This window comes from Megascapheus bottae, chromosome 5 (assembly GCF_031878675.1).
Source record: "Megascapheus bottae isolate mThoBot1 chromosome 5, mThoBot2.hap1, whole genome shotgun sequence".
NCBI classification, from domain to species: Eukaryota; Metazoa; Chordata; class Mammalia; order Rodentia; family Geomyidae; genus Megascapheus; species Megascapheus bottae.
The window spans coordinates 45,906,223-45,924,455 of NC_143513.1; the positions used below are offsets into that span (position 1 = coordinate 45,906,223).

The window sequence follows — 18,233 nt, forward strand, 5'->3', positions numbered from 1 at the left end:
GAACGAAATTTTTAACAATGAACTATATTAACACAGGAAAAAACAGTTAAAAGTATTCTCTGTTTAAGGCAACCTCTGGTAAAAGGTAGTTTGTGGGAACCACAGCAGCCTCCTCTCACAGGTGGTATGTGAATTATGAATGAAATAGAATAACAAATTCCTGGTACAGTGCATGATCAGTAAATATTTATGGTGTTCACTTTGCTGGTTGTTCATAGGGTCTTTGAAATAAAAATTGAACACATGTTCAAAAGCAAATGAGATTAAAAAGTAATTTCACCATTATTAGACAATGATCTTGTAATTATTGACATCAAAACCACCACAAAGGGTTGTGGGTGTGTCCTAGTGGTAGAGTGCTTACCTACCATGCACAAAGCCTTGGGCTCAATCCCTTAGTACCACATACACAGAAAAGGCTAGAAGTGGTGCTGTGGCTCAAGTGGCAGATCATTAGCCTTAAGAAAGCCCAAGGACAGTGTCCAGGCCCTGAGTTCAAGTCCTAGGACTGGCAACAAACAAACAAGCAAAAAAGCCACCACAATTTGAAATATGAAGTAAAAATCAATGTTAATAAATTCTTTAATAAAAAATCAATTTAAGTCATAAAAAAGCCACCACAAATATGCATGTGTTCAGAAAGAGGGTATTTTCAAATGGAGGTCATATTTATCAACAAGAAAATCCGTTGTCTGTCTTATCATTAGTAACAGTGCACAGATATGAATGTGAGCAATTGCAACAGCACTCCACAAGAAATGCAGATGCAATGATAACGCACAACCCGGAACAGCCAAGATGATCACATCGCCCTGAGTTCTAGCTCAGGAATATGGAAATCACTTCATGCATCACCTCCTTCATATACATATTCATGAGATCAGTTGCTGTGAAGACAAATAAAGGCTACCTACTAAAGTGGTGGTGACTGGATTCAGACCACCTGAATCTAATGCTAGGGTGGTCATTATTTTACTGATGATTTCAACAAATATGACTCAGGTGTCTGAAAACATTTTTACTTATTTATTTTTATGATATAGGGATCAAACATTAGCCAAACACTCAACTGTTAAGCTGTGTCTCCATTCTTAGTTGCTCCCCCTTCCAATTTTACTCTATAAAACAGACTGTTGGGAACAGAGAAAATTTGACAAAGCTAATACTATCCCATCTACAAAGTCACATTAAAATGCCCTATGCCACATGAAGATTCAGCTAGGAAATGTCAAATGTCTCCTGTCTTCTTTGATTAACTTGTGTCAATTGACTTTTTCTCTGAACCCACTTAGGAGATGGAGAGGGGTTAGAGAGGCTACTCACCATTGCTCCCTTATGTTTAATTTCGAGCCAACATACTTTTCTCCAGGCTTAACAACTTCCTGCCCTGAGCCATGATTATAGATAGCAGCCCTCTGTCAGCAGGCAAACCTGTATTTAGAGTGCCATTGGTTTAGAGAGTCATCCACTTTAAGTTGACGCTGCCTAGCAGACTTTGTTCTAGCACCAACACTTGTGATATTATGCTTTGCTTTGTCCACTTTTTGGCTTCATCAGTTTTTTGTTTTGTTTTTTGTGTTGGGTTGTGCTTCTTCCCACTGATCAGGCCGGAGGTGTGGCATCTGGACTGAACCACGTTCTCACCAATGACCTGTCAGCTAGGAGGCTCCTCCACGTGAAGGGACGGAGAGTGGTCAGGGCCACGGAAGTTCCCCTAGGCTGGGAGAGCTTCAACAAGGGCGACTGCTTCATCATAGACCTTGGCACCGTAAGTTCCTTATACACACACACACACACACACACACACACACAGAGTGGTTTTTATATCCTGTCAGATTGTACATTGATGTGTCATTGGCAATAGTCACGAGTTCTCCATGCTTTGAAAGAGGTCCTTGGCAAGTATTTAAATGACACATTAAAAGGATACTTCAAAGTTTCCATGTTCTTTGGTAAGTTGAATAGAATAGTGATTTAGGTCTTCCTACCATAGAACAGAAATGGAATAATTCTTAGCATATCTCCCCTTCATTCTGAACAGAACTTCCGCTAAGTGTTGTTTTTTTAGTCTATAATTATGTGTGAGAAAATGTGGCCTGGGGTAAAATGGATTTCTCCAGCAATCAAAGGTTCTAGAATTTAAAATGAATCATAGGATGAATCCAAACAGTTGGCTGAAAATTTTGGGGGAATGTTTTTAATACATGTACACAAAAAGGTGTGTGTGTGTGCCACACTATTTCATAGTTTTCAGTTACTTTAGGGTTATTAGGGTGAAAAAACTCAAGTATAAATATCAAGTATCATCTTAATGGCATGGGCAGTGGTATATTAAATTTTCTTGCAGGAAAACAGACCCCTCTAATATCAGATAAAATTCTCAGTTGTTTTCAAATGGCAAAGAAGGCCTTGTATTAGACCCCAGTAGGTAATTTTAAATTATGTCTTCAAAATGTAAGATTTCAATGTAGAAATGAGGGGAGTTTCCTATTTTCTACTACTGAAAAATCATGTGGCAAGGAAAGAAAGTCAAGGAAATGGAGCTTATTTGGGTTCCTCTTATCTTTTCAAGATCCTCATTCAGATCATGTCTTTGCATCAATATTCTACTAGTCATTTCTTACATCTGTGAGCCAATAATTATACAGAGACTTGACCCAATCAGCCTTGTTTCAGTTAGCATGAGATCTAGGTGGGCTTGATCTTGCTCAACATTGCATAGAGAGTAAGCAGTAAACCAGAACTGGACTCTAGGCATATCTGATTCTGATTCTCCTCTATGCTTTTTTTTTTTACTTTTAAATTAAAATTTTTAGTGTATTTCTTTGGGCAATATTTTGGGTTAAACCTATGGACAGAGCAAAAGAAAGATATTCCATATGCATAGGAGATTCTGAAAATACAGCTACACAGTTCTATTATTAATTCGACAACAGCATACCCTCAAGGTATGAGGTCCATCAGTTTCTCTAAGTTAGAGTATATACGTATTTCATTACCACCAGTAATTGAACTTTTGGACCACATCAACTTGTATGTGCAATTGAGATCACAATAACACCAAATGTTTTTGTCCTGAGTTTTACAGTAAATTTCATGACAAAATCCTTTTCCACTTTAAAAGCTTATCCATTTTTCTAACCAGATTTGAGTCTTGCATTTCAGATTTAGGCACAAAGTAGCTACTATTCCACCCTCTCATTAGCTCACATCAAAAATAGATATTTAAATAAATACCCACACCCACTCAGCTCCAAAACACAACTGCAACACTCTCTTAGAGCTTGTGCACAATATTGTTTATCTCAACTTTTATTTTTTTGCCACTTCCATTTTAATGCCCTTTCTAATTTACAGTGTCTTTACATATAAAATGACTTCTTTTTTTTCCAACATAAAACAAAGTTGTTACCTATAAAGCTATCTAATTGGTAGGCCCCTAGAGGCACCAAATAAGTGGTTGATTTTCCAATGATAAGCTAACTCATCAGTGCCATTACTTTTCTGTTTATTTGTTTTGCCAGTCCTGGGGCTTGAACCAAGGGCCTGGGCACTGTTCTTGGACTTTATCAAGGCTAGAGCTCTACCACTTGAGCCATAGCACCACCTATGGCTTTTTCTGTGTATGTGGCCCCATGGAATCAAACACAGGGCTTCATGCATGCTAGGCAAGCACTCTGCCACCACGCTATGCTCCTGGCCCCACTGCCATTATTTTTAAGACTTTTCAAATTTATTTATTTAATATTTATTTAATTTTGTCGATTGTGGAACTTGAACTCTGGGCCTGGGTGCTGTCCCTAGAGCTAGAGTCCTAGAGTAATAGAACTCTACCACTTTTGAGCCACAGCACCACTTCTGGTTTTCTGGTGGTTAATTGCAGATAAGAGTCTAAAGGACTTCCATGCCTGGGCTGGCTTTGAACCGTGATCCTTAGAACTCAGGCTTCTGAGTAGCTAGGATGACAGGCGTGAGCCAGGAAAGGCTTTCTTTTCTGAAATCTTTTTCTGTATATTTTAATTGTAATACAAATACACTAATCTGTGTTGTTATTATGAACAGCTTCCAATCCTGCTTCCTGACTCTGAGCTCTTTGACCGACGGTAGATCATTAACCGCTGCATTCTTTGCTTCCTTAATTCTTTGACATCTTAACTCTGGCTTCTGATGCCATCTCTAGCCTTAGCTTACTGTGATTGGCACTCATTAGATCAAGGATCACATCTGGGAAATGACAGCTGTCATTCCTGTTTGAAAATGGGACAAAGTCTCTGTAGGTGTGTGCAGGTGACTCACGTGGACAGCGGTGGAATGAATGGCTTGATGTGGGAGGGCTGGGTTGTTCCATTCCTAGGTCACAGTCTTTTCATTGCCTAAAGTGGAACTGCTCTGTATGAAGTAGAACCAAGTAGCAGATGTCAGTGTGTGTGTGTGTGTGTGTGTGTGTGTGTGTGTGTGTGAGAGAGAGAGAGAGAGAGAGAGAGAGACAGACAGACAGACAGACAGACAGACAGACAGACAGACAGAGACGGAGAGAGACAGAGAGACACACAGAGAGAGACAGGGAGAGACAGGGAGAGAGAGACAGAGACAGAGAGAGAGACAGAGAGATAGACTTCTATCTTTTTAATCATTTTCGCTTTATACATTTTTCTCAAGCAAATCTCAATTTCATAGTTTAAGTCAGAACTCTGGTCTGAGCTCAAGATCAGTATTTCAGATTGACTCCAGGGTATTTCATTTTGTAGATGATGAGACCTTCAAGCTTATTTTTTAATGAGCTCTCTAGCTTAACTCTCATTTCAAAACCATTTCCCCAACAGAACTGCCATTCACTTGAGCTCTCAAATGCCCAATCCATGAGGCACCCTGGTAACTTCTCCCCATCTCAGTCACTGCCCTGATTTTGTTTCCTAAGTAGCTTCCATCCTTCCCCGCTCTTTCCTCTCCACTGATATAGTCTTATTACCTGAGAATAACATGTTTTTCCAGTGTTCTTGATTTGGGGGGATGGCTTCCTTTGCCTGCAGTTATCTCCCCTTCTGTGACACCTTTATCTACTAAGCATGCAGTGCCATCTCATGCTAAAGTATGTAGCTCAGATGTTGGGATTTTTTCCCCATAGTTTGTTTATTGACCTCTTATCTATTTTTTCCTGCCTTGTGTCTCACACCTGTGGTGCCAGGTCTACACCTAACTTTCTTGTCACCATTCAGAGATTTGCTTCTCTACATCTGTCACATTTCTCATCCAGTCATTTATATTAGTCTCTCTCATTTAATGGTTCTGGTTGCAAGGACAAAAACCTGTAGTAGTCATTCAGCAACTGGTTACTTATGCAACATGTAGCATATAGTCTTATTCCGTCCTGTGTCCAGAGATGATACAATTTTCTTTTTCCATCTGTAACTCAACCTGATTCCATTTTCAAGTTCCTAGGTTCACAGCAGGATGTATAAAATTATTTTCGTACTATTAAGGTAATTTATAAATTCATTTTATTATCATACACTAATTTTATACATTAAATTTGCATAATTGTGTTTTGTTGTGCCCTTTTCATACATGTATTTAACTTTGATTATACTTGTTTGCTCATTACTCTCTTATCCTTCTTCTCTCCTCTCACTGGCCTCCTACCTCTACCAAAATCTTTCAAAGGGAGATTATGTGTATGAGAGAATGCCTGCTGTATTTGTGCTTATGAATCTAACTTGTTTGGATTAAGATGATGAACTCCAGTTTTTATTTTATTAAGGTGAATTATAGTAGCTATTTAAGCAATTCACCTTTGCTTATCCCATCCCCTTTTCTATGCCTTGGGTACTGGGCAAATAATAATGCATATAATAATGTGGCTTGGGATGGGGAGAGGCTGGAAATGAAAGAATAGATCTGATTATCTTCACTCACCTTTAATCTCCATTGAAACAGACATTTATTTCTTCTCAAGCTTCACTTTGGCCCTCTTTCTCTGACATTTGTTAGAGAATATACCTGGCCTCAGTTTGATGTTCTGCAAGACCTTTCCTGGCTCTTTTAGCCTCTCTAACACTTTCCTCTGCGCTTTGTTTTCCTTGTGCCACTCTGGAATGCTAAGCCACTATGTCCACATTGTACTGTTGCCCATTGGCCTGAATGAATCATCTCCACAGTGATTTCTGCTAGAATGCTCCGGTTCATGGGTGACCATGTGACTTATGAAATTAGTCAGCTTTGTGTCACTGTGAAAAAAATCCCTAAAGCCAATGACAAATTGTAAATGTTTATTTTGGCTCATGGTCAAGCAGATCATGGTTGATTGACCCAGTAGCTTTAGGGCCTGTGTGAGATAGCACATCATGGTGGGAATGGAGGAAGCTACAGGCTTTCTGGCATCTGGAAGGCCAAAAGGAGAGAACAAGAGGAAGGGCTGGGATCCCGATTTCCTCTTCAAAGGCGCAGTGCTCTGCAACCTCTAGATGGAAAAGACTTCCATCCAGGCCCAACTCTTAAAGGTTCTGCCACCCTCATAACTTAGGCTGACAGAAATTATACAAAACATGGCAATCAGAAAGTAATTGGAGAGGAAGAATACTGAGATCCTCTAAAAGATTTGTTGCTTTTTTTGCTCAAGCTCCCTAATATTCTTTTCTTTTTATATTTTTTATTGTAATTAATAGAAGGGTTACATGATATTTGCCAGATAGAAGGTGCATTAATTCACATACATTGATACCCTTTCACATGTCTTGGTCCCCATTTCCTCCCCCCACCCCCACCCCCCTCTTGTTTTCCCCCCTTCCCTAACCAATTTCAAATAACCAAATACAAATATGTCCAATATATCAGGTAACAAAGTGAGATACTGTAACAATATGAGATAACCAAGGGACAGCAAAAGAGATGAGAGGTAACATAGTACCTTAAGGACAACAATCATTCACTATATGGCTTATGTTTCTATATCGTAGAGATCCTTTCATTTAGCGTCATACTATATGGCCTTTTGTATCAAGGTTTTGCTCTATTGCAAATCTCTGCTAGGAGAGCCCAAGGTTTCTACTGATTATGACAAATCAGGGAAACCATTGAGCCTAAGTTCCTTTGAGTCTGGCTTACTTCACTTAATATGATTTTTTCTCAGTCTTTCCATTTCCTAACAAATGGAGCCATGTTGTTCTTTCTGACAGCAGCATAGAATCCCATTGTGTACAAATACCACATCTTGTTGATCCATTCATCAATTGAGGGACATCTAGGTTGGTTCCATGTCTTTGCTATGGTGAATAGTGCTGCAAGGAACATTGTTGTGCTAGTGGATTTATTCTGTCCTTGTTTCTGGATGATTGGGTAAATGCCAAGTAGTGGAATTGCTGGGTCATAGGGGAGCTCTATATTGAGTCTTTTGAGGAACTGCCATACTGCTTTCCATAGTGGTTGAACGAGTTTGCACTCCCACCAACAGTGTAGTAGTGATCCCTCCTGGCCACATCCCCTCCAGCATCTGCTGTTATTAGATTTCTTGATCCTGGCCATTCTAACTGGAGTGAGGTGGAATCTTAGAGTTGTTTTGATTTGCATTTCTTTTATGACCAGAGATGTTGAGCATTTCTTCATTTTTGTTTCTTCTTCAGAGAAGACTCTCTTTAAGTCTTTGGCCCATCTTTTAATGGGATGGTTGTTACTTTGGAGATTAGTTATTCTTCATCTACTCTTTTCCTCTTGGAACTTGAAGACAAATCAGTCTTACATCATTTTATATTCTTGTGGTTCCTGCCACACCTCCTGGTACATAAGGCCAAGGCTCTGCTCCTTGATATCCAACTCTACCTTTCTTTTTTGTTTTAATTTGAAGCTGTATTGATTTGTTGAACCATAATAGAGACAGGTTTGGCAGTGCCCTTAAACAGTGAAAATCAGATGAATGTATGTGCTTTGTTAGAATATATATGTGATACAATATGGTTAGAATTATTTTCACAAAATCAACTTTTTAGACAGCAGCTTACTCATTCCCCACCAAAAAAAAAGAATAAGTGAAAAACAAAAGGCCCATCTGTTTACTAGAGCAAAATGGTTTCTTCTATATGAAAGCTATGTTGGCTTTTCAGACTTATCTCTCCTATGATTAAGATACTTAGTTCTAAAATTAAAGATGGGTACATTTTGTTCTCATTCCAAAGTAAGGCTCTTTTCTTATGAATCTAATTATGATTGTAAATTTCTTTGGCTTGCTAAAACACTTTGTCCAACACAGAGAGCATAGTTTTACCTACTGCCACTGGTGCTAGGAAGAGAATCCTCTAAAGATGTTTACCTGATAGCCTTGAGCTGAAGAGCTCAGGGAGACTGTCCAGGCCCAGGGGTGGGGCGATAGCCTTGAGCTGAGGAACTCAGGGACAGCACCCAGACCAAGTTCAAGCCCCATGACCCACACACACAAAAAAGATGTTTACCTGATGCTGATGAATGACGCCACTGCCAACTGCCAAGCTAGAATTGTCCAAGTTGGTTTCACCTTTCCTTTTCCTCCCGTGCACACCCTGGTACTATCAGTCAGTCACAAAAGTTTTAGCCTTCTAAGTAAGTATGTCTTGATTCTCCTGTCTGTTACCATGGCCTTTTCCATGTTCTGATGCAGTTATTTATTTTTTATTTATTTATTGTCACCAAACCCTTTTGCATCCTTCATTTAGAGGAGTGTGTGTGTGTGTGTGTGTGTGTGTGTGTGTGTGTGTGTTATTGGTATTGGATTAAGTTGGCTTTGAGTCAACAACAAAATAAGATATAAAAACACAAACATCTGTTTACCCAAATACTTAAGAAGTCCTGTTGAAATTTTTTAAATGGGAAAGATAAACTAAAAGTATCTCAAAACCATTATAATTTTAAGGCTTAGAGAAAAGGATTATATTAATTTATTTCTGTGTTTGGTTTTTAAATATAAGGAAAAACTAACCATAGTAGAACAAGGCTAGTACAAATAAGAAAGAAGTCTAGGCTTCTAGTCTCATCTTTAAAAAATATAGATTTCAAATAAATGACAGAAAAGGGACAGAGGGTGGCTCAGCCCTGTTGAATTCTTCACGCAAGTTGTGAGTCAACATCACAAGAGCTTTTCCATGTGTGCCATCCCAAACTCAGCTTTTGGAATATTGCTTCTCTTCAAGGCCATCATTCAGCATTGTTTTTTTTCTTATTTCCTGTCCCCAAATGACCTTTTGCTGCACTTTCATGTCTTACTTATTAACTTTGGCCACAGAGTTCAAAGGAAATTCTAGAAACCACTGGTTTTTCGAACCAACAGTAGATCTCCCCTCCTCCAATGTGGTTGTTTCTATAATTGTAACTCCCTTCCTTGTCTTTATTTCTTCATTGTGCTCAGTTGGCCTAATTGCTAGTAACTGGTTGCTTTTATGTCCTTGTTTCTTCTTTTTCCAGTTATGGAGAGTAATTTTGTTTTTGTTTAATAGCTGAGATGGATCCAATTTTTTTTTTTACCAGTCCTGGGCTTGAGCTCAGGGCCTGAGCACTGTCCTTAGTCTTTCTCAAGGCTAGAACTATACCACTTGAGCCTCAGCACCACTTCTGGCTTTTTCTATATATGTGGTACCAAGGAATCGAACCTGGGTCTTCGTGCATGCTAGGCAAGCACTTTAACCACTAGGCCAAACTCCAAGCCTCGGATCCAAAAATTGCTATTAGAGGGTATGTATAGGCAATATGCTTTTGCCAGAAGTTAAGCAAACTTCATTCTCAATTAAAAATTTTCCATATTTGCAGGGAGTTATTTTTATATCTCTTCCCAAAGAAATTTGACATGTAATACTTCGTTGCTATGTGCCTCAGGATCATAGAAGGCAAAATAGTTGCCTTGATAAACTTGTTTGCTTTACTGTCTAGTACAATTAAATCAAATGCAGGAAAGGTTTTTCAGCCAAATCTAATGAAAATATTATAAATACAGTAATTTAGATTATAGCAACATTTTTGTTATAAGGAAGCATATTAACCTGCCATATCAATTCAGAATTTTTGTTTTAGCTCTTTGTAGGATTTCCCTTTAAAGCCCACTCCCTCTGAAAAACAGAGTAAGATGAATTAGAGGAGTTTTTTTTAAAAGCCTGGTGCCAATTGAGTACAGAGTTTCTCTGTGCAGTGAGTGGCTGAAAGTAGCCTACCATATCTACCTTTGAATAGAGTAAGTGTTGGGCAGTAAAGTTTATTAATAGTGCTGACTGTGTACACTTATATTTCAACATGGTGGAGCTATGTTTAAAGGAGATGTCCTAAACACATCATCCACAAGCGGTAGAATATAAACTATTTAAATTTATGCATTCCTAAATTTGGCGTAGACTTTTTTTTTGGACATGGGGTTTGAATTCTGGGTGCTGTCCCTGAGCTCTTCAGCTCAAGGCTACTGCCCTACTCCTTGAGCCACATCACCACTCCTGATTTCTAGTGGTTAATTGGAGATAAGAGTCTCATGGACTTTAGTGCCCAGGCCAGCTTTGAACCGAGATCTTCAGATCTCAGACTCCTGAGTAGATAGGATTACAGGCATGAGCCACCGGAGCCCAGCTGGCTTTGACTTTTTAAGGCAAGTTGTAATGTACTACTATTATCACTGAATAAGATATAGAAATTTAATTAGTTTGAATGGAGGGGCTTTTGTTTTTAGCTAGTCCTGGGACTTGAAGTCAAGTCCTGGGCACTGTCCTTGAGCTTTCCCAAGGCTGTGCTCTACCACTTGGGCTACAGCACCACTTCCAGCTTTTTCTGTGGATGTGAGACTGAGGAATTAAACCCATGGATTTTTGATTGCTAGGCAAGTACTTTACCATTGGGCCATACTCCCAGCCCCTGGAAGTGTTTTAATTAGGGTGACTCTTCAAATGGTACTGACTTTTGACTATGGTCATAAAAATGAAATTTTTATTGTGTGTTTTATCTGAATTAATCTCTAGCACAAAGTGAAATGGAAATATTAAGATAGCAATCATAACACAAATCTTTTTTTATTCTGATTCTTTTTTATTGTGATTAATAGAAGGGTTACATTATATTCACCAGATAGAAGGTGCATAACTTCATAAACATTGATACCCTTTCTCATGACATGGTCCCCATTTCCCTCCCACCCTCCCCCCACTCAATTGATTTCCCCCCTTCCCTACCCAATTTCAGATAGCCAATTAAGCATGTATAAAATATATCAGATAACAATGTGAAATATTGTAACAGTATGAGATAACCAAGGGATGGCAAAAGAGATGAGAGATAACACAGTACATTAAGGACAACAATCACTCATTATATGGCTTTAACACAAATCATTTTTTATACTAAATTGGGAGTCTTCCCTGACAATTTTTGTGATTTAGTCATCTCTGATTTTAAAGGGAACTTTCACTTTTAAAAGTTCTTGTCGGGCCGGGAGTTTTGCCTAGTGGTTAAAGTGCTTGCCTAGCATGCACGAAGACCCGGGTTCGATTCCTCGGTACCACATACATAGAAAAAAAGCTGGAAGTGGTGCTGAGGCTCAAGTGGTAGAGCTCTAGCCTTGAGAAAGTCCAAGGACAGTGCTCAGGCTCTGAGCCCAAGCCCAAGACTGGCAAAAAAACATTCTTGTCTTTCTGTATATATACATATATGCATATATGTAAAACACTGTATTAAAAGTAGAAACTGTGGTCTCTGAGCAATGACATGGAATATTTTCTATAATTGAATCTAATTGTGAATTGATCTGAACAGAAGGATTTCCAGAACAAAACAGTAAGGAGGATAGTTTAGAATCCATAGACCAATAGACCAATGTGAATTTTTATCATAAATAATAATGCTCACAAAATTACAATTATCAAACATCTTAGATATGTTTTATACTTACTTAGATAGTAAGTTTTGAGTAACTTACTAAAATGAGTTCTCTATAGTATTCCTGGGTCAAAAGCCTTACTTTTTTTATTGCTCTTCAGAAAAAGTTATTTTAGATACCTTAGATTTGGATTAATTCATTTAACAATGTGTGTAAATCTATATATACATACAATGTATATATACATATGTACTATGTAAATATTATATGTCCAAACATGGGTGTACAGATTCATATGCACAACTCATAATTGGTGATTTGAATGAATTAATGAACAGATTGCTTTACAAAAGTGTTACATCAAGCCAGGCGCCCGTGACTCATGCCTGTAATCCTAGCTATGCAGGAGGCTGAAATCTGAGGATTGAGATTTGAAGCCAGTTTGGACAGGAAAGGCCCTGAGATTCTCATCTCCAATAACCTACTCAGAAAAGTCTGGAAATGGTGTTATGGCTTAAGTGGTAGCACTATCCTTGAGCACAGAGAAGATAAGGGACAAAGCTCAGGCCCTGAGTTCAAACCCAGGACCTACAAAAAGAAAAGAGTTATGTCAGTTTTTATGCCACCAGAAATAGATTACCTTTTCCAGGCCCTGGTGGCTTAGTTCTGTAATTTTAGTGGTTGTGATCTAGAGGACTATGGTTCCAGGCTGTATGGGCAAAAATATTCAGGAGATTCCAACTCGGTAGAAACAGCTGAGTGTGCTGTCACAAGCCTGTCATCCTAGTTATGGTAGGAGGTATAAAATAGGAAGATAGATGTTCTGTGAGGACTAGAAAAAAAATTGTGCCAAAACAGCCAAAGGCATGGCTCAAGTGGTAAAGTGTCTACCTAACAAGCTCAAAGCTCTGTGGTTAAAATCTGAGCACTGTTTTAAAAAAAATAATGATGAATAAATAAATAAAACAAAAGAACATTACCATAACAGATTTTAGCTTTTTGAAAAGATTTATTGTTTTAAATTTCAATAATCCATATTGACTTAATTTCATAACTAGTAAGTTATGTACTACATGAAGACTACTGAGAGCTATTTTCGTAGTTTTTGTTAAAATGTTTTCTAACCAATCAGTAGGAGGCAGAATGGGATGTAATATATTCATTCATATATGCCTCAATAGTAGCTAATTTTAATGTTCTTTTTCATACCTGTTTGCTTGTTTCCTAATAAACCCAAATATATACTACACTGTCTGGATGTCTTTCACATTCATTTGAGGTCAAAAGGTCTCTCTCTTTCTTTTAGGAAATTTACCAGTGGTGTGGCTCCTCATGCAATAAATATGAACGTCTGAAAGCAAGCCAGGTTGCCATTGGTATTAGGGACAATGAACGAAAAGGAAGATCTCAACTTATTGTGGTGGAAGAAGGAAGTGAGCCATCTGAGCTTATAGAGGTATTGTGAATTCTGTTTTTTATTGAAGGGTTACCACTTTGAGACACAGAGACACAAGTGTGTTTGTGTATGTGTGTGTGTGTGTGTGTGTGTGTGTGTGTGTGTGTGTGTGTGAGAGAGAGAGAGAGAGAGAGAGACAGACAGACAGACAGACAGAGACAGAGAGACAGAGAGACAAAGAGAGATTAAATCATGCAACTAAGAAAACCAAAAAGTTATGCCTATTTTGTCTCACTATCTGCATGATTAAATCCTGACTCTCTGTCCTGTGCTTTATGAGGTGCAATAGATGGATAATTTTGTTTGAGGACAAATAAAAGTCTACTTCTGGTTGAATATAAGAATATGTCTTGGAAGGAAGATAAGAGTTTATTTACCTAGGCTTCTTGACATTTGATTGTACATGATAAATATGCACAAGTTCTATGTATTGATTTGAATGAATGTTGCTTTTCAAAACTGGTTTATTTAAATGAAAAATATTTTTCTTCAATCTAAAATTAAACTATTTCATTAAAAGAATGAAATAAGTATTATAGACATATGTTAAATGCATCTATATTTTATATACTTAATAAAGGCAATCAATTTATCTAATAGAGAAAATACTTGTGATTTTATTATAGTTTTAAAATTACTGTGAACCTATAGATCTGTAGAGTAACATTATTTACTTAACTATTTTACTAATGTTGTACAATTAATTTTGGCCAGTTTTTCCTTTTTAAGAAAACTATAGTCCCTACCTTAGAGTACATATTGTGTATATTCTCTTAAGAGAGATGATCATTCAAAGGGTATAATCATACCCAGATACTTTGCTATATTTTAACAAATTTATTTATATTTATTCACTCATCAAATATATAATGAATACTTGAAGTATGTCAGGCACTAAATACTGTATTCCTCCCTGACCTTACAGAACATTTTCAGGATTTATTAATATAACAACTTTTTTAATCTCCTGCATTTACTACCTATAGATATAATTTCTTTGTCACTTGAGCCGCAGCTCCACTTCTGGCTTTCTGGTGGTTAATGGAGATCAGAGTTTCATGGACTTTTCTGCGTGGTCTGACTTGGAATGACAATCCTCAAATCGAAGGCTCCTAAGTAGCTGAGATTACAGGCCTGACCCACTTGTGGTCTGCTACAAATATAAACTTTTACATTAAGGACTTTTAGAAATTTTAGTTTGAAGAGGAGAATACTCATGGTATAATGTTATAAGAAAAGGCAGGGAAGCCAAGAGTTTGGCCTAGTGGTAGAATGCTTGTCTAGCATGCATGAAGATCCAGGTTCTATTCCTTGGTACCACGTACACAGAAAAAGCCAGAAGTGGTGCTATGCCTCAAGTGGTAGAGCTCGAGACTTGAGAAAGCCCAAGGATAGCACTCAAGCCCTGAGTTCAAGCCCCAGGACTGGCAAAAAAAAAAAGGCAGGGTATAAAATTTACAGAATCTTAAACTTACATTAAAAGAAAAATTATTACATTAACAATGGTGATTGTGAAATCACCATTGCTAATGTTAATATTAATAATTGTTCATGTTAATAATAACAAATATTAATTATCAAACACTTACATTAAAATTTATATTATCTTAAATGTTAGTTTATATGCATATAGCTATTCAGAGTGCAAATACATCTGGAATGGAAATATTGAAATATTTCTAGTATTATCTTTGACTCCATGGAGATGGCTGCTAGTTATTTTCTTTCCCATCTGACCTTATATTTTTAAATTTATTATAATGAACATATATTTCTTACTTTCTTTCCTCTCTCTCTCCTCTCTCTCTCTCTCTCATCTCTCATCTCTCCTCTCTCTCTCTCCTCTCCTCTCTCTCTCTCTCCTCTCCTCTCTCCCTCCACTCCTCCCTCTCTCTCCCTCTCCCTCTCCCTCTCTCCTCCCTCCCTCCCTCTCTCACCTCCCTCTCTCCCTCTCTCCCTCTCCCTCTCTCTCTCCCTCTCCTCCTCCTCTCCTCTCCCTCCCTCTCTCCCTCCCTCTCTCCCTCCCTCTCCTCCTCCCTCCTCTCCTCCCTCCTCTCCCCTCTCTCCTCCCTCACCCTCCCTCCCTCCCTCCCTCCCTCCCTCTCCCTCCCCCTCCTCCCCTCCCTTCCCCTCCCTCCCTCCCTCCCTCCCTCCTCCCTCCCTCCCTCCCTCCCTCCCTCCCTCTCTCCTCTCTCTCTCTCTCTCTCTCTCTCTCTCTCTCTCTCTCTCTCTCTCTCTCTCTCGTCTTAGAGTTTGAACTCCGGGCATTGCACTTTCTAGACAGGTGTTCTACCACTTGAGCCTCAGCCCCAGTCATTTTGCTCTAGTTACTTTTCTGTTAGGGGCTCTTGATTTTTGTTTCCTGCTTGAAATCACAATCCTCCTTAGTAGCTGGGATTGTAGGACCTATGCTATTTTCTTAATGATCAGAAAAAGTCCTTGAAAGTGAAATTAAATTCAACAGTGTTAGTGAATTTTTCAGCAGATGGAATTAACACTGAATAAATTAGTCTTTGGGAAAAAAAAACTATTCAAAACAAATTTTTTATCCATTAACATTTTCTCAGGGCTTCCATGGAGATGTGACTAACTAGTTTGCCTGTTTGAAAGCAAAACTCTTCCAGATACATTTCTCATGATTTGTAACCCCAGGTTATAACAGCATGATTACCCAAGTCTGTCCCCCCTTATCCATGAAGGATGTGTGCCAGGATTCTCTTGGAATGCCTAAAACTACAGAGAGTTCCACACTCTCTGAATACTAGTGGTTTCCATGTATAGAGTTTTGAACTTTGTCTGTGATAAAGTTAAATGTATTAACAACTTCCAGGAAGAGATGAACAGTAAGCTACTAATAAAGGAGAACAATTGTATGCTAATAAAAGTTACATGACTGCGCTCTCTTTCAAAATATGGGATTTTCCACTTAATATTTTTGGATTGGGGTGTCCCTCAGGTAACCAAACCTTGAGAAGTGAAGTTGTGAATGAGAGTCTACCCTACTGTACTTTGAAGTACACAGAGCCAGGAGAGAGAGAGAGAGCTCCTTTAACTCTTAGAGCATACCTCCCCCTACTCCACCCCGTTAACTAGGTGCACAGAAAATTTCTTTTTCTGTTTTTCCTTTTCTTTTTCTTTGTCTTTTTTTGTCACTTGTGGGGCTTGAACTCTGGGCCTGGGCACTGTCCCTGAGCTCTTCAGCTCAAGGCTACTGCCCTACCCCTTGAGCCACAGAGCCATTTCCCATTTTTAGTGGTTAATTGGAGATAAGAGTCCCACAGACTTTAGTGCCCAGGTTGGCTTTGAACCACAATCCTCAGATCTCAGATGTGAGCCATTAGGCCTAGCCAGAAAATTTCTTAATTTCTCACTAGTTCATCATTTATAAAATGAAATTTAGATAAAATGGCTCTTCTGGGGTTCCTTAAGGATCTGATGATAGATTTCATCTTATCACTTAGACAGTAACTGTGTTTAGTCACTATTTTTGCTGGCTGGCTGTTCTAGGAGGCAAAGCTGAAGTGGCTTAGGGACTTATATATTGTATATATAGCTGTGCATATCTACAGAGTGTCCTTGCATATGGATTTCATTTAATGATTTGAACCAGAAATTGAACATCAAAATAGTTAGTACTTCTAAAATAAGAAAGTGCAAATGTGGAAGGAAAAAGCATAAAAACACATCTTTAAATTTGAATTATTTAAGGTAGGACAAAATATACTGTGTGGTGTTCCAGGACTTACTGTTTTAAGTTTTTATTTTTTTATTTTTTTTTGTTTTAAGTTTTTAAATTCCTAGAAAAGACCCACTGAGCTTCCACTGAGTACATGCAATAGCTCCACTGCAATATATGTGACAGCTGTTGCTCACGCTCACATGATGTACTGAGATGAATTTTCAACCAGATGTTTCCCCCCAGTGAGCCTTTTTTGTTGTTGGAAGTGATGCTTTGTAGTTCTTTCATAGAGTATATGGTTTACTGAATTAATAATGCACCTTTCACTAACTAGTTTGACTTCTAAACTTTCTCAATGCTTTTAATCATAAGGGTAGAACTTCTGAAAGTCATAAGTTTGACTAGGAAAACTACAACTTCATATTCACTAACCTCTTAACTAAAATGTGGTATTTCCTCTAATTGTGAATGCAACTGACAGAGGCGTAAACAGTACCTCTGACTTTTCAGATCATAATTACTTATTGCGGAAAGCCTTAAAAATGTCATTAAGTTAATCACTACTCAGAAATTATGACAGGCATGAGATCTGCAGTTCAATAACATTATTTTATTAGTTAATGGAGAAGCTCATATTTGTCATATTTATTAAAAATACATTTGCTAATTGCATTATGGTATAATTGGTATTATTGAAATACTTTTTTTGTAGTTGTTGTTCGCTGTGGGGCTTGAACCCTGGGCTTCAGCACTGACTCCGAGCTTCCTTTGTTCAAGGTGAACACTCTACCACTTGAGCCACAGTATCTCCCTGGCTTCTTATTGGACTTTCTTGCCCAGGCTTCCTCAGATTTCAGCCTCCTGAGTAGCTAGGATTATAGGTGTGAGCCATCGGTATCCAGTTTATATTTTATTTCATATATTAAAATTTTTCCTCTTATGAGAGTGCTAGCCTTGAGAAAAAATGCTCTGTCTCTGTCTCTGTCTCTCACACACATACACACACAGATATACACATATACAAAGATTATAAAATGTCATTTCTGTTCTTAAGATTTCTGGATGACTACACAGATTTAAACCTCTTGAAATATCTTTTATATCTGACCCTTTAAGCAATTCCTTTATAATGAGAATATTTAGAAATTATTTACCTTTAAAAACTGGTGCGGTGGCTCACGCCTGAAATCCTAGCTATTCAGGCGGCTGAGATCTGAGGATCATGGTTTAAATCCAGCCAGAGCAATATGAAGCGGAGAGACTCTTATTTCCAAATAATCCCTAGGAAACAG

The 18,233-nt window shown here is 38.2% G+C and overlaps 1 protein-coding gene across 1 annotated transcript in view; it reads left to right on the forward strand.

Moving 5' to 3' along the window:
* The window catches only part of Scin (scinderin), a 66,578-nt gene that overhangs the window by 7,317 nt on the left and 41,028 nt on the right, over positions 1-18,233 (forward strand). The window contains exons 3-4 of the mRNA XM_090333051.1: positions 1,607-1,768; positions 13,113-13,262. Of these exons, the coding sequence (XP_090189177.1) occupies positions 1,607-1,768; positions 13,113-13,262 (312 nt within the window). The remainder of the gene's footprint in view (positions 1-1,606; positions 1,769-13,112; positions 13,263-18,233) is intronic.